Here is a 15,989-nt window from a genome sequence, read left to right on the forward strand (position 1 = left end):
TGCTGCTGGCAATGTGGCACTTGTTGCTGTTATCCTGGCAGCTGTGGGGCAGCTGCATCCTGTGCTGTCCTGCCCATGATGGTGGGACTTACACCCAGCTAAGGCCTCAGGGGCCAGGAATAATACCTGTCCCAGATGGACATCAAACCCATTAGGTGAGTGTTAGAGCCTGATGCCAGGCACATCCCTGGCTTGCAGTAAGTGGTGCCTGTTCTCTGTCCTTACCCTTGGCCCACATTACTCACAGCATCCTTGATAAGACCACCGAGGACACCTGAGGGCTGTCAGTCAGCAGGTCCCTTCCCAAGCAGCTGCATCTTTCCCAAGTGCTCCTCTCCAGCTTCCCAGCTGCTGGCTGAAGCACTGGGGAGCTGTAGGATGATGCTCCATGTCCCATTGTCCTTGTGTTGGCCATGAGGATCTCACATTGTTCACGCAGTAACCCAGCAAGACGAACCAGCTGGCCTGTGCTCACACAAGAGACGAGCAGTGGGTGAGGAACTGGATCCAGTCCCTCTCTTTGTGGGTCTCTCCAGAGACAGACAAATGCAAGGAGCTTACAGTGTTGAGCAGTCCTCAGCTCCTGCCTTGTGAACCTGCCTGGCACAGCTCAATCCACACAGGAGAGTGGCTTCAGCATCATGTTCTGCTTTAAGCAACTGTAGCACAGGTGGTGTCCCAAAACTTTCTCCTCTCTTCCTCCTGGGAGGGAGAGGAGAAGGAAGGCACAGAGCAAGAAAGGAATCAGAAGAGTTTTGTTTGCTGCTGAAAGGGATTGTTTAGAACATTAAATGGCTGGTTCTGCTCCTGTAGGGATTGGTGTTAAGGCCTGTTAGAAGCAGCATGACTTCACCTCCTGACCTCCCCATGTGCAAGACGGTGCATGGTATTCTGATCCAACCAGACTCCAAGTGCTGGAAGGGGATATCCTCCTACTTTTTCAGCAGAGGAAAGGTTTCCTCTCCATGACCTTGAGACTGACCCACTGACTGATGATTTGTGCCCATCACAAAGCAACAAGGAAAGCCCCTGGCAAAGTCAGGACCTTTGCTTAGGTAGCTATAAAAAGGGCACTTCTCGAGTGAAAGAGTTCAGAGATGAGGCTTCAGAGAGCTCTTCAAATAGCATTGGCAGGGAGTGCAAAGCTGTAGGAAGCAAACCTGGGGATCTACCAGCATGCACAACATCTCCACTTGAATCATTTCAGTGGGTAATCTGGAAATAAAACTAACTGCAGCGGTGGTGAGGGGGATGATGAGGTAGCTCCTTGCCAGCAAGGTGAGGGAGCACCTAGCTGCCAGGCAAAACATGGATTGCATAAAACAGCACTGTGTTACAAGCAATTTTGCAAGCTTCCCTGGAAAGGTGGGTAGCTTCCCAGCCTGCTGATGGGAATCTTACTGACAGTGAGGGATTATTCTATCCTTAAAGAACTCAGGGTCTTGTACAGCTGCCAGGAAAAGGAACAGGAGGAGCTGTTTGAATGCCCTGAAACACAGGACATCAAGTGAGAAACCTGAGCACAGAAAGAGAGGAGGTATCACCCCGACTATCTACAGGCACACACAGGCAATGCCAGCATTGGTGGGCAGCCTGTCAGGTAAGAACAGAAAGAGGCTCCTACTGGGCCAGTTAGTGGGTAAAGCTGTGAACCACCCCATGGAGGATGTTATTTTCTCCCCACTTTATCTAAAGATGTCTAAGAAAAGAAGTATTTTAACACAGACCTTTTCTTTCAGACTCTGAAGTAGGATGACATGCTCCCAACAGCTGTACCCAGTCAACACCTTCCGTAGCACTTCTGTTATCTGTAACATTCCCCACCTCTATCCTGTTATCCCTAACATTTCTCTTCCCTTTGGGTTCAGTGTCCATCCAGATACATTTCTCTCACTCAACACCCAGGAGTTCAAAGAGCAGAGCAAGCAATGAAGGCAGATGAAGAAATAGTGCAGGGGAGCAGAGGGCAAAACCCGGCAGTGATGTCAGTGCCAGGTTACAGATCTGCTGTAACCTGCAGTGCCTCCTACTCCTCCCACAGCATTGCCTTGTGCTCTTGCACCCTGCACAGCTTATCCTTCTCTGCTAGGTGTCCTGGGGATGCAGAAGTAATGCTGAGGCCTGAGCCCCTCAAGCTCTTCACTCTGGTAAGGCTGAAGGTGCTTCTCTGCTGCCTGCAGATGAGGGTGAAAGGGCTCTTGCCTTATGTCTCACACGAGCAAGAGGACAGAGAAATCTAGGGAAGAGGCTGCTGACCGCCAAAACTATTACACCAGCACCTGCACACCTGCCTCTCTCATGCAGCCCAGCATGAAATATTCAAAACACCCTTCCCTCTTCTCCTGAGAGCAGCTATGAAGGTGGAGTTTTGCTCAAATGCCTCCTGTCAGTCTTCTACATATCCCACCACCAGAGAAAACAGTGACTCCAGATGAAGACCTCCAGAAAAAGGGATGATAAACCATATGGAGGCCCTACTGTAATAGAACAAAGACATCTACTTAAAAACTCAGGGCCTTAAATCCACTCCTGATAAAGATGCCTGGACTTTTGAGAGGCCCAGCAAGAACAGAGGCAAGCGCTCTCTGCCTCTTGCGTGTCTCAGCAGAAACCCTCTCTAGGATGAGAGTCACTCAACCACGTTACATGCACAGACCATCCTCCCCACTCCCAGGAGCAACTGAGATAGCTTGTGGTCTGATCCAAAGTCCTCAGGAAATCAGACGACCTTTTTCCTGTTGTATTGAACTGCAAAGGAGGTGTTTGGGGCAGCTGAAGGGTGAAAGCTTTGGCCTCCATTACTATTATTTTCTGTAATGACAAGAAAGATAGAGAAATACATTTTTTCATTGCATGCTTGAGTTCTGAGGAAACCAACAGGAAGGGACAACCATCTTCCCAGAGTGACAAGCCATTCATTTTGACTTTGAGGGACTGATTTGAATGCTCTGAGTATACACAGACATGGAAAATATACTCTCTAGCTGCAGAAACTGCTACCAGAGTTTCTGTTTCTTGTGGTCTTTCTGACACATGCTACCTACAGGAGCTGCAGCTGTTTGCTAGGGTTGTCACAGCAAGGCTATTCCCCATCAGGTAATGAGGAGCTGAGAAACACAGCCCTTGTACTTCCACACTGGATTAGCATTCGAGCAATGGAGAGAGAAATCAAGGAGCCTGTGACCTGAAATTACATTAAAGACAGGTCCTCTAAGAACAGGAACCTTGCCATAGATAATTTCTTGTGTCACCAGTTCCACAGACAGTAAAAGGATATAGCTACAATGGAGGACTTACCCAGGGATCACTACCTAACACAGCTTACTCTTTAGCAGTCCTGGTTAAGCAGCACAGCAAGGCTAAAGCTGAGCTGTACTTCTTGCACGCTCTCAAAGGTTTCTGCACCCCTTTACAGGAAGAAGTTTGAGTAAGGGTACAGTCCCCTTTCCAACTTCCCAAGGAGAGAAGGGGAGTTCTCCCCTCCAATAGCCACAAACCGTGGGTTGAGCATCCAACTGGACACCAGTCTGCCCAATACAGCCAACTATGCGACTGAAGACAAGGTTTGTTCCTTACAGGTGCAGTAGAAAGAAAACAGCAAAATTAAACACATGCAATGCTTCAGGTCTTTATTGTTGCTGTTGAGTAACTGGTACATGGTTAAAACATTCTAATAATATTATCAGTGAAATCTGAAAACTAAGGCTTTCTGTAGGTTTGTAGTATCCTGGTGTTTCCTTTCACATAGTGCACATATAAAATCAAGTTATAAAAACACGGATCTTTTTTAAACAACACCGATTGATGCAATGCACAAAACTAAGAACTACATTTCGTATGATCCAGACAACACCTTACAGACCAGCTTTGGGCCTTGCAGCTTTGAAGTCAAGAGATTTGGTCTGAAATCCTGCTATCCAAGTGAGCTTGATGACACACACAGATGGCAGAATTTCAAACCTTCTGTTCTGAGCAGAGAGAAAGAAACCCCCCGATGCTGAAGAGGAAACATCTGATTGAGCAAATGGGAGCAGCATCCTTAAAGCATGTCACTGATCTCAAATAATGTAAACAAGACCTACCCAGACCTGTAGGTCCCACAGAAAGAGCAGTTGCTGCTCAGCAGTGCAGCTGCTGGGACTACAGGAGAAGGTGAGCTGTGACAAACCTGCCAATGAGTGAGATGAGTCTTGGTGCCAATACGTGTCCCATGAAAGAAGAGTGGGTGATTCCTGGAGTACTAGCACCTTTAATCTAACAGCACTGAAAACATTTCAAAGTGATTTACCCAGCAGAGAATCATAGAATAATTTAGGTGAGAAAAGACCTTTAAGACCCTCGAGTCCAACATAAACCCAGAACTGCCAAGATTGAGACTAAACTATGTCTCTAAGTGCCATCTTAGTGTTCTTTAAACAGGAAAACAAGGTAGGAATAAAGAAGCCTGCAAGAAATCTGTATATTAGAATCTTTTCAGTAAAAAGCTACATTTTGACCAAAGAGAAAAAAAACATTCACAGAACAATCTTCCCTCAGTTCCTTAACCACTTTTTAAACAAAGAAGTTTCTATATCCACAAAGCTTTTAGTTTTCATTCAGTTTTTCCCTGCCTTGCATTTCTAATTGAGCTGAAAAATGATGCACAGAATCTGAAAATTTACATGAGACACAAAGCCAACACCTCCCCTGGGAGAGGAGGATTCTTCACTGACCACTTACTCCACATCGTGGAGTTGGGCATTGCAAAAGTGACATTAGCAGCTGACAAGAATATTATTCTTTCTCTTTGATCTGAACACATGAGAGAGGAGGATGAATTACAGATTTGCAGGATGTTTTTACCACATTACAATAGGTTACGTGTTTGGCTCCAGCTTGTAAGGGTCAATGATGGATTGCATTTGACTTCACTTTCAGAGCCCAACTTGAATCACACACAGATGTAAATCCTTTACTGCTCCATGACCAAGACTCACACTGATGCTTCTGATACATTTGATGACACCACAAAGTTCTCTGAACGACTGAGAAAAGCACAGCTGGTATTTATGTCACCAACACATAGAACCTGTTCTTTGAATTCACTCCTGAAGATGATGTTAAGGCTATTGGAGTAGGCTGGCCATGGTTACTCCTGGCATGAAAGCACTTTGTCCTAAGCCATGGCTTAGGACAGACTAGAAGAAGCCTTTTAGGTCTCCTCTGCATTAACCATAAATGCGGTTTTTAGGTTTTCCCTTGCAGTGGATTACCTGGATGTGCAGGGAACTGCACCAAAGCAGAGCATTAGGTGAAGAAAAACCAGGCTATGTAGATTTAAGCTGCAACCATGCCTGTGATATTACAGAACTGTGTTAAAAAAAGACCTCGAGGTGCAGAAATGACCTCCTTCCACTCGTGACAATGAAACACCAGTTGTCAGTCGTCAGGTACTCAAATACAAATATGAAAAAATCATTAAGAAACATAACCCTAAATATAAACCTAGTTTTATTTATTTATTTTTAAGAAAAAAGGGATTAAAAAAATTGGAGTAAACCAGATGGCTTCAAGTACTTTCCGCATAATAAACAATTAGTTATTATAAGCATAGATTAAAAAAGACTTGTCACCTTGCAAGGGACAGTTGAATAGAGGCTGGTGATTTGTTAAAAAAATGGTCTTTGAAACAAACACATAAGACAACATGCTTAGAGTCGTAATTTAAAAGCAAACAGGTGTGTCCACCATGCCAACCCAACGCTTGAGACACCCAGCACAGTACAAGATACATTTTGCACTCTGTACTTTCACATTTCATGGCAATGCCACTCAACACACGGAGCCAGGCCATCTCAGTCTAGCTCAGACAAGCTGCCATGCAATAAACACAAATATTTAGTAAGTCAAGAAGGTTTTGCAGCATTAGAATTGATCAGGTTGTTTAAAAAATTTGAGGTTGCAGAACAATCTAACCTGAAGACCTGAACTGTCTCCTAAGTGCTGGCAATGTTTTTGTCTTTTTCTGTGTGAATATAACATTACTTTTACTGTATATGACAAGGAATACACTTGAAAGTGCCTTGTCTAAGCTTAAGCCTTCGGATTTTCTGAATGTCATGAAAAAAAAGTGAACGTGTTATAGTGGGAGCCCCAAGAGAACCTCCCAAAAATTGTGAAGGAGGTTAAAAAGGAAATGATGTCATCAAGAAACCAAAGCCAATACAGCAAAGGGAAGATGTAGCTCTTCCCTGTACTGTGATAAGTCTAAAACCCAAACCCATCTCTTGTGCCAATAAGGAGACAACCACTGCATCAAGTGCATTTCAACAGGTCTGTCTGACACGCCTGGAACAAGCAGTCTTCCAGCTTATCTATATGGACACGTGAAATGCCAAAGGAAGCAATGTGAAAACCAAAGTTAATGCTTAAAAAAGAAAAAAGATATCTTGCCTACTCTGAAAATTAACTAAAATGTTTTCAATCCAAGAAGGTCTACAAGGAAACTGTTTTGAAAAACATTTTCCAGCTATTTGGAGACAGACACTTACTTTTGCCTCTGTGAGAAAAAAACACCACTAAACCAACAAAAAAACCCAGTTCCCCTATCCCACAGCTCTGCATACTACAGTGGGAACAACTCTCCCACAGCTAACAGGGAGACTGAAACAGTATGAAACAGTGAGAAATCAAAACTTAGCTGCACAGGTCTATTAAATAATCAGGAAAGACTTAAATGGAGGCAGAGCCAGCACTGTTCTCTGTATTATGACACAAGACTACAAGGCTTAAAAAACCCTCTGAGTGACCAAGCCAGAATGGTTGAACAGTGGTAGGTTTCAGTAGTGTTTGAAAAAGCTTATGCAAAAATATTATTTTAAAATAAGTTTGAGTATTTGAAATATAAAAAAGAAACAGAACAACTTCTCCAACTTCCACCTACCATCAAAACATCACTAAACTTACCAGCTTTCCAAATCCGACGCTTACTTCACAACAATGTGATTATACAGAAATCATACATCTGTCTCTCTTAGCTGAACAGTTTGGGTTTCTACATGAAAGTCCAGTGCATGTCACATTTATTACCGTCTTTATGATTGTTCAATAATCCAGCAATACGTTTCTTAATGACAGCAGAATGCAGTTGCTAGCTGCTTGCAAGAGCAATGTTGAAATTACATTCAGAGATAAAAAAACTACCATTTTCACATGTAGGAATAACTAACATTTTTCTTTCTCTTCACAGAATCATGTGCAAATGGCTAACAATGGCGATAGTAAAAGACAATTCTCATGCAAAAATTGTTCCCTGTGCATAAAATTCGCAGGGCATCTCAGACCCCTCCCCTTTCTCTACACCAGAACTAATGGTTTTTTATTTTCGTGTCGTGAAATTTCTGGTGCTTTTTAAAATATCGATGACAAGCGAGTTCAATTAGTTCCAGCCCACCAAATATCTTTTGCTGCACAACAAAAAAGATGACCATGGCTGCAAAATACCACTGAGCAAAGCTGTACAGGTACAGCAGTGAGATCATACCCAGTGGGAACACTGTCCAGTACAGGAGTGAGATGCACTTCACCACGAGGACCCTGAGCTCGGATTTACAGGGGGGAACAATGCCTTGCCCTGTTGCACTGAAGCATTTTCCACCTTCGTAGAAGTGTCGGAGTCTCTCCTCTTTCTCTTCCCAACGCTTCCGGCACCAAAGCTGCAGCTCCTCCTTAGAAGTTGGCACTGTCTCTATCGGATATCTCTGGACGTGGAAGTGAATCTCCTTTGGGAAGTTTCCATTCAAAAGGTGCTTCTCTGTCTGAGGAATGTTTTGGGGGTACGCCACAGTTATGTCATGGATAGCATCGAGATTGTCACCTAGAAGAAAGGTTTGTGGGGAAAAAAGATCAATACAGATCATGCAATAGTCAGAACACTAATTTGCTTCAAGGTGTGATTGAAAACTGTCCAAATTGTGGCAGAAATCCCAGAGATACGTTAATTATGCAGAGCATGTTTAATCTGCTAGAATCTTTAAAGGCTGAAAGGTCAAACTTTTCCCAACCATTATCTTTTCAGAAACTGAACAAAAAACTTTGTGAACAAGATTATACACAGTACAAACCAAAGCAGAATAACAACAATGAGTAAGAGATTAAAATCAAATTTAAAGGAGAGAAGGCGCACATCTGGTCTTGGATAAAGAGCACAGCGAGTCTAATGTTCAGTTATTCCTAGCTGTGCTGCACGCTGAAATTGCTTTTCACTAATGAAATACAACTTAGTCTATGTTACTGTGAACACTGAAATAGATTCAGGTTGGTCTGGAGCAAGCAGCATTCACAATCCTAATTCACTGAGAAAACATAAGTGAAACATATACCAGCTAAATATCACAAACTCATTAAATCTAGGGTATCTCACAAAGGATGAGGAGTAGCTCTGCAGCTCAGCCAGCTTTGCAGAGCACTCAGTTAACACAATTTCTTTAGACCTGAGCAGCCAGTACTGTAAGGAGGTGAGCTGCTGTTTGCTGCACTCCACATCTGGGAAAGACAAAGTGCAGCCTAAGTGGGGGTTGAAGCCCCAGCATTAAGTAAACCACATACAGATAGCTATTTGGGTAAAGTGAGTGTAGTTAACCATTTAAAAGGCAATTGCAGATTAGAAATTCAGGGGCATATTGATGAAAAAAACCCCTGCTCTTCATTAGCATGTCTGATTGAGCCAATGCTCTTGAAAGGATATCAGTATTGCCAAAGTGGGGCTTGCCAGTGTGTCTTTGTACTAAGTATTTTTATATTTTGCACTTCCTAAATACCTTCTTTATGCCCCGGTCCCTGACCAGACATTCTTTTTAGATTTCATAAAGTAAATTCTCCTAGTGTAAAACTGATCTAAAAATAGGCATGTGGTGCACTGGACGTTGCATAACTGTTAAGTTCTGCCAGCAGTGATTTATGTCGCTGTTTTTATTTGGCTGGCTGGCTGAGGGCAAAATAGAATTGGAGACTAAAAGCTGTCTCCAGTTGCAGCAACTGAAGACTTTTGTTCTCACAGATGATGCCACTTCTTGCAAAGATGATCAAAACCTACTGTTTAGCCCCATTCTTCGTTTTTATTTGCTCCCCTTCCCCTGGCATTTTGGCTCTCTTTTAGAGCTCTAAAAATGACAGGGCAAGAATAGAAAGTTACTTTAAAAGGCCATGTTCAAAATGATGTATCTAAAGTTCAATTCCAAATATCAAAAGAGGGGGGAAAAGCCCTATTCAGCCACTCAGAATATTTTATAACTGTTCTGCCTTATAATGATCTCTCTTGGGCAGCAGCAGATTACTCGGGTTTTTAAAGAGCTATATATGGCTCCTAGGAGGTCTATCAGAGTGAAACTCAATCCATCTTTTCTCTAGCTATGGTATCACATCCTGTATAAGCAGAGAATCCCTGTATTCTGCACAGGTAAAACCTTTCAGATCTCCTATCAAGAGATGCCAAAATTGAACATGCCTTAGAAACCCAGCCCCTACAAAGGGAAACGATGGCCAGCCTGCTGCACCTGATCACAAAACATTTTCATTTTGGGAACAGCTCGCATTTTCTCCCCACTATTCCAAATATTTCTGCCATCAGAAGGAACTACAGTCATCCTACAAGACAGATATCCCACAGTTCCTGGCCCAGCCAGGGCAAGAGCTGTTACACATACCTCCAAGAGATGTCCATCTGCTGATGGACAATCTGTCTTCCTCCTGATCCTCCATAGTTCCCCAGGTCCTAGTGACACATAAAACCTACACACTCTACCCCTAAGGGGCAGGCCAGAAAAGTTCAGCCTTCCTGAGATCCTTGCATGAAGAAAGCCTTTTATAAAAAAAGTTTTTGGCTAGATGAGTTTCTCACCCACCTTTTGGTTACTTGTGTCTTTGCAGCTAAACAGTCTGCCATTACATGCAAGTGTTCTTGAAAAATCAAGGCTTTACAGGACCACTGTCAATTACAGACTACAGGTAATAAATCATCAGATTTCTTGACTCTGTGCAAGTAGGATTGGCAAGACTCTCTGCACTCTCACAGTTGGTCTGACCTCTCCAGCATGCAAGTATATTCCTCCCCATGAATTCCTGGTAAGAAATAGGGAAGCCTCTACTCCTTACCTATGGATCCGTGGCATCGCCAGACAAGAAACCTTCCAGCAGGGCTTTCTACCAAACTGCAGAAGGTCTACACTACATTATGGTTTCAAAATTAGTTACCCAGAATCAAGCTCAAAGAGCTGCATACAGGAGGATGGACATTACTCTTTCAGTACTACACATGAGGATGATTACATGACCTGCTCTGTGTGTCCAGCTGGAACCAGTATCTCCTAATTCCAGCTGCAAGGTTCACCTATTAAAGTGTATTTTACACAAGAAGAAATGAAACTTCAAGGGTTGATTTAGCATATTTGAAAGAACAGAAATATGAGAAAGAGAGAAGACCAGAATACCAGGTTTCATATGCAAGAGGATTAGAGCCTTTCTCAGCAGCCCCCTGGTTTGGGTCATACATATTTAAGAACTCCATGCAAATGGCAGCCTGGAGCTTTAATTCCCTGGCAAGGCAAGCATGTGGAAAGGACCAGCTCTAATCAGTTTTCTACAGCTGCTGAAAGAAGCATGCCCTGCTAGTGTGACATGCAGTAGAACTGCAGGTTCCACATTCCACACCTGAACAAAAAGCTTCTGCATCTTCTATGCTGATTTATCAGTGGATACAGACAGTGTCACTGCATCACTACCAAACATGCTACTGGAGAATCTGCTAAAAAGAAGAAAAGTTACAGCAACAGATAAAGGTAGACCATTCATGAGCAGGGACAAAATCCCTTTAGGCTAGGTTTATTAAGGCAGTTCCAAACCTGCATTCTTGGCTGGAGCCATCTTTACTGTCTCCCTCTGAAGTTAAGCTCCTTGTCTCTGCAATCTGGAAACATCTAACAGCATGTGTTCCAAGGTGCCAGTCAACCAGAAAAAGAAAGTGATCCTAAGTGAAGATGCAGGGCAGTCACTGACTTTAAAGATCTTTTTTCCACCTGAATTTAAAGATTGGCTTCAAAAAACTGTTTCTGCACATCTGAAGAAGAAATTGCACTAAGGAAAACCACATCATTGTACTTCTGTAGTGGGTTAGCTCAGAGAAGCTGTTGGTGGATAAAACACTTCCTTAAATGCTTTTAGTATCCATGTCCCACTGGAGAAGGAATGAAGGACAGAGGAAATCAAATAATGTTCACAGATTTGCATCTGAAATCTAATTAAGCTAAAAAAATTGCCATTAGGGCTAAAACATCAGGCAGGTAGCCCAGCTCTTCAGGACAAAGAGACACCAGTTTCAGTAGCTTTACAGTCTCACGACTTTCTTCCCGCAGTAGTAGAACTATGTATCCTTCATAAACATGAATAATATTCTGTCCTATATATGCTTTATAAAAGCACCTCAGAAAAGGAAAGCTTACTGCAGTGGTCAGGGGTGAACATAAAGTTTATTTCTAATCATTGTTAAGTGGCTATAAACTGCATAACATGCAGACAATGATTAATCCATGTGGTGGTCTTCATTTTGGGGTGACAAAATGCCTCAAAAGGAGAATTCTTTTACTTACTAAATTTTCAGTGCTCCAATCAAAGTTACTTATATTTCAGTCTCCATTGATACATGACATTACTTCAAGCTATTACATTGCACAGCTGGTTGCTTTGGGCACTGTACTCAGAGGTGGCACAGGGAGAACTTAACCAGGCTCATGACCAAAATATTAGCATCAGAGAAAGATACTGCCTTTTAGAAAACATTTCCCCTCACCCAGGAAAATAGAAATAAGGTATATTGAGAAGCTGGGACAGACTGGGCTGATGAGGCACAAGGCATAGCCAGGCAGGTGTACTGACCAGCCCCATTTAAGTGGGACCAGCCCCCTTTACCCCTTATTCCTCTATTTTCCAAAACTGGTTTCCTCCAAAGCACCTTGAAGCATCCCTTTCCTCACTTTTGGTTCCTCCCCTAAACATCCCATAGTAAGTCTTGTCCCCCCAAAAGCTCACTCTTTGGCATCCTGTAGCAACTCCCAGAGCCCTGACAGCAATAATGGCCCTCAGTCTGTAAGGTGATGGACAGGGTCCTCTCCCATGGACTCATGTGATGGGTGTCACTCCTGGCCCACAAGCCGATGGCTCCCCCATGACAACCCTCAGAGGAGCCATGGTAGAGGCTTTGTTCCTCCATCTGGCTTTTGGGGCTTTGCCTGCCTGATCTTCTGCCCCTGTGCTGCTTTGCATGGGTGCAGACAAACCTTTTATCTCATCCCTTATTATAAAACCTTACAACCTGAACATTACTTTGAACTGTGTGTTCAATAATACCATGCCAGCACAATATTTTAGTTCTAGGGGGAAAAAACCCAGCCTGAACACAAAAGGCAGGATTAAACTATTTTCAGCTTCTTTCAAACACATTCACAAAGAGAATACTGCGATGCAGATGCAATTGGAGACAACTGCCAGAAGTGATGCTCAGCCCCACAGCACAGTCCCACATAAGTGGGCTGGTTGGATGGACCCATCCCCTCTGCCATAAGTATCACTTGGGAGATCAAGCACAGCCCATTCCTCAGTTATGATTCACACAAATGACAAGGACACTTCCTTGCTTGCACCTGGGACTGAGCTCCCTGCGAGACAAAAGGATCTGTACAAACAGTGACTTCAGGGCCAACGTGATGATTCAGAACAGGAGCTCTGAAAGCCAAAATGACCATCATTGAGCCAAAAATGAGGATGGTCCCAGGCAAACCCACGCCATGAACTGCTCAGACTGTCTGCAGCCTAGAAGGTGAACAGGCAGCTGAGTCTCCTTGGCATTAACCCATTTCCATCCCTAGCAAGGATCTCAGCAGCTGTAATTTGTCCTACTTTAGTTATCATTGACATTACTTTAAATCTTACAAGGATTATACAGTCTCTCCTCATGCATTGATCCAGCAGAGAAGATGCTATTCTTAACCATGGTACATCACAGAACAGCACGCTGATGAGCTGTTGAGCCAGAATGGGCTGAGGCATACTGAGATGCTCTCACAACAGAATATTCATGATCACCTTAAATTAAGTTGCTGTTAAAAGTGGGACCAGTATGTGAGGCCCTTGTCCTTTCCACCTCTCACCTCAATATAACTACTTTCTCCAGAGAAGTGACCTATCTGTCCCTTCATTGCACAGCTCCAGATACTTCATACATTTCCAGGCTTCCACAAAACACTGGCTGTAGCTCACCCACCTATGCCCTAATATCCTCAACCCTACACACATTTCCTTAAGAAACATGAAAGAGTGAGGTTTGGCATTTCTGTAAATTAACTGATCAGCAACATAATTAAAGTACAGATGGAAACAAGTAGAACAAACTTGTCAGGTTTTACACTATGTATGTTAGCTTTGAAACAAAGATACATTTTTGGACATTAAAACAAAAGCCATCTAAAACTGCTTACTGAATAATACCACTGCCTTGGCTCATGAGATTTGAGTGATTTTTCTTTGAGAACACAGTATCAGGAGGGAGCAGCTTCAAGGATTTACAGCCCCTCCTGGGAAGTATCATGCTTGTGAGGATTTAAAACTTCAGGCAGCCCTCTTTAAAGCAGCAGTGTCAGCTGGGGTTAATCTAAATCACTTTCAACTCAGTAGTTATTGGAAATCTTTTTTAGGTAAGTGTAGCAATCAAATAAGCAAACAAAAAAAGACAGAATGATAATACTGGCCTTGATTAACAGAGAAGAGTGATCCTGCATACCAATTCTTTCTATGCCTATCTGATTTTCCACTGGCATTGTGATACAAGGAGAGAGGAAGACCTTCCACCTGCTGACATGAAGGAGTTAAGGACATTGCACCTCTAGTCCCTGAGGGTAGGAGCCTGGGGAAGGGACAACCCTGGCTTCTTTCTGCTTCTCAGCAGGAAGGAAATGTGCTCTGGGTGCTGCAGACTGGAGTAGAGGACTATTGGGATCTGACACCGGTACCTCTGGCCTGGCTGGTACAAAGACCAAGAGATAGAAGGATATTCTCATAGCTATCAGCAGTCATTACATGTGCTTAATTCTTTAGCTAAATACATTTACATGACATAGTTTTGCAGCCTGATGCTACATCTCATTAATGTGTAAACAACACCACTAACTGAAGTTGTTGTGAGGTTGGTGTTGGGAAGGGAGATCCGCTTTGACTTTGAAATCTCTGTAAATACCTCGTTTAATTATTTTAAGACCAGACCTAATGTTATCATCATCTAATCTGATCTCCTGAATGACAGAGGATCTTATGCAGAATGTTTTCAGTTTTGCCATGGGATGTGGTAAGACAGACATCCCACATTGCTTTAAAGCTTTCAACATGAGATAAGCAGTTCCTCTAATTAATCAGGGGGGCGTGTGTATGTGTCTGTGTACATTATTTTTGTTCTTTTACTTCCTGACCATATAACTTGGCTAAGTTAATGAGCTGTCTGAGCTCATACAGGTAAGTGGTTGTATGATCTGTCAACCTAGGAAGTTGCTCCTGAACAAACTAAACCTACTTAGTTTCTGAAAACTCAAAATGCAGCAATTTTTAAAGCTCAAATCTCTTTAGTAGCTCTCTGAATCTCTTCTAATATTTCAACATACTTTCAAAGCGTGGGTGCTGGAACCAGGTAGAATTTTACAAAATGGCCTCATTAAGTCCATACACAGGCATCTAGTATTAACATTCCTACTTGCTTTTTGTTTTTATGCCTCCAAAGACTACGTCCTTTCTTGTAGCTACAGCACCACTGCAAGAGCTGATATTCAGCCCTGTTTATTAAGCATTATAAAGCTCTTTACCATATCCTGGAAGGCAACAGAGTCAGTAAGCTATGGTGAGCCTGCCAGGATGACACTGGGTAGGTTTTGAAGTGACACGCAACAGGGCTGAAATGCAAAACCCCACTGTTCTCCAATGCAAATTCCTTTGAGATGCCACAGCTGAACTGGGCAGCCACTTCCAATGGAGATAAGACATTGCTGAACTGGTAAGGTGGAGCTAGCAAATACCACTCCCTGTTTTTTTGGGAAATTTTTTCCAGGCAATCAGACTGGCACATCATCTGTGAAAAGATGCTGATCCCCAGTTGTGTCAGGGCACACAAACAAGCTATGGAAGAGTTTTTCCACTCTTACCTGTGACAGAGCCTGAGCTTCTCCCACTCCAGGCTGATATCTGATAATCACCTTCACCAACTGTACCTTGGGCTGCAGTTTGAGAGAGGGATTCTCCCCCTCTGCTCCACTCTCGTGAGACCCCACCTGCAGTGCTGCCTCCAGCTCTGGGGTCCCCAACATAGGAAAGATGTGGACTTGTTGGAGCAAGTCCAGAGGATGCCACAAAGATGATCAGAAGGATGGAGCACCTCTTCTAAGAAGACAGGCTGAGAGAGCTGTTCAGCCTCGAGAAGAGAAAAGCTCTGTGGAGAACTTAGAGCACTTTCCAGTGCCTAAAGGGGGCTGCAAGAAAACTGGTGAGGGACTTTTTACAAGGGCCTGTAGTGACATGACAAAAGGGAATGGCTTTAAAGTGAAAGAGGGTAGGACTAGATATTAGGAAGAAATTCTTTACCATGAGGGTGGTGAGACACTGGCAGAGGTTGCCCAGAGAAGTTGTGAGTGCCCCATCACTGGAGGTATTCAAGGCCAGGCTGGATGGGGCTTTGAGCAACCTGGTCTAGTGGAAGGTGTCCCTGTCCATGGCAGGGGGGTTGGAACCAAATGATCTTTAAGGTCCCTTCCAACTCAAACCATTGTATGACGCTATGATTCACATTTATTGCTTTAACACGTCTCTCCCCTTCCCCTCTCCATAAGTCAAAATATAAGAAGGACTGCAGTTAAGCCAGCCAGCTCCCTTCCTTCTCTCCAAATCAAATCAGAGCTAATACAGTGTAGTTCATTATGGTATGA

At 43.3% G+C, this 15,989-nt stretch overlaps 1 protein-coding gene across 4 annotated transcripts in view; it reads right to left on the bottom strand.

Annotated features, from left to right (window-relative positions):
- Positions 1-3,603: 3,603 nt before the first annotated feature.
- Positions 3,604-15,989, bottom strand: part of LCLAT1 (lysocardiolipin acyltransferase 1) — a 115,621-nt gene continuing 103,235 nt past the window's right edge. For all 4 annotated transcript variants that reach the window (XM_051783593.1, XM_051783594.1, XM_051783595.1 and 1 more), the window contains one exon: positions 3,604-7,855. In XM_051783593.1, the coding sequence (XP_051639553.1) occupies positions 7,347-7,855 (509 nt within the window). In that variant the 3' untranslated portion in view covers positions 3,604-7,346. The remainder of the gene's footprint in view (positions 7,856-15,989) is intronic.

The sequence above is a fragment of the Manacus candei genome, unplaced genomic scaffold (assembly GCF_025592945.1).
Source record: "Manacus candei isolate 608988 ecotype Guabito, Panama unplaced genomic scaffold, ASM2559294v1 h1tg000017l, whole genome shotgun sequence".
NCBI classification, from domain to species: Eukaryota; Metazoa; Chordata; class Aves; order Passeriformes; family Pipridae; genus Manacus; species Manacus candei.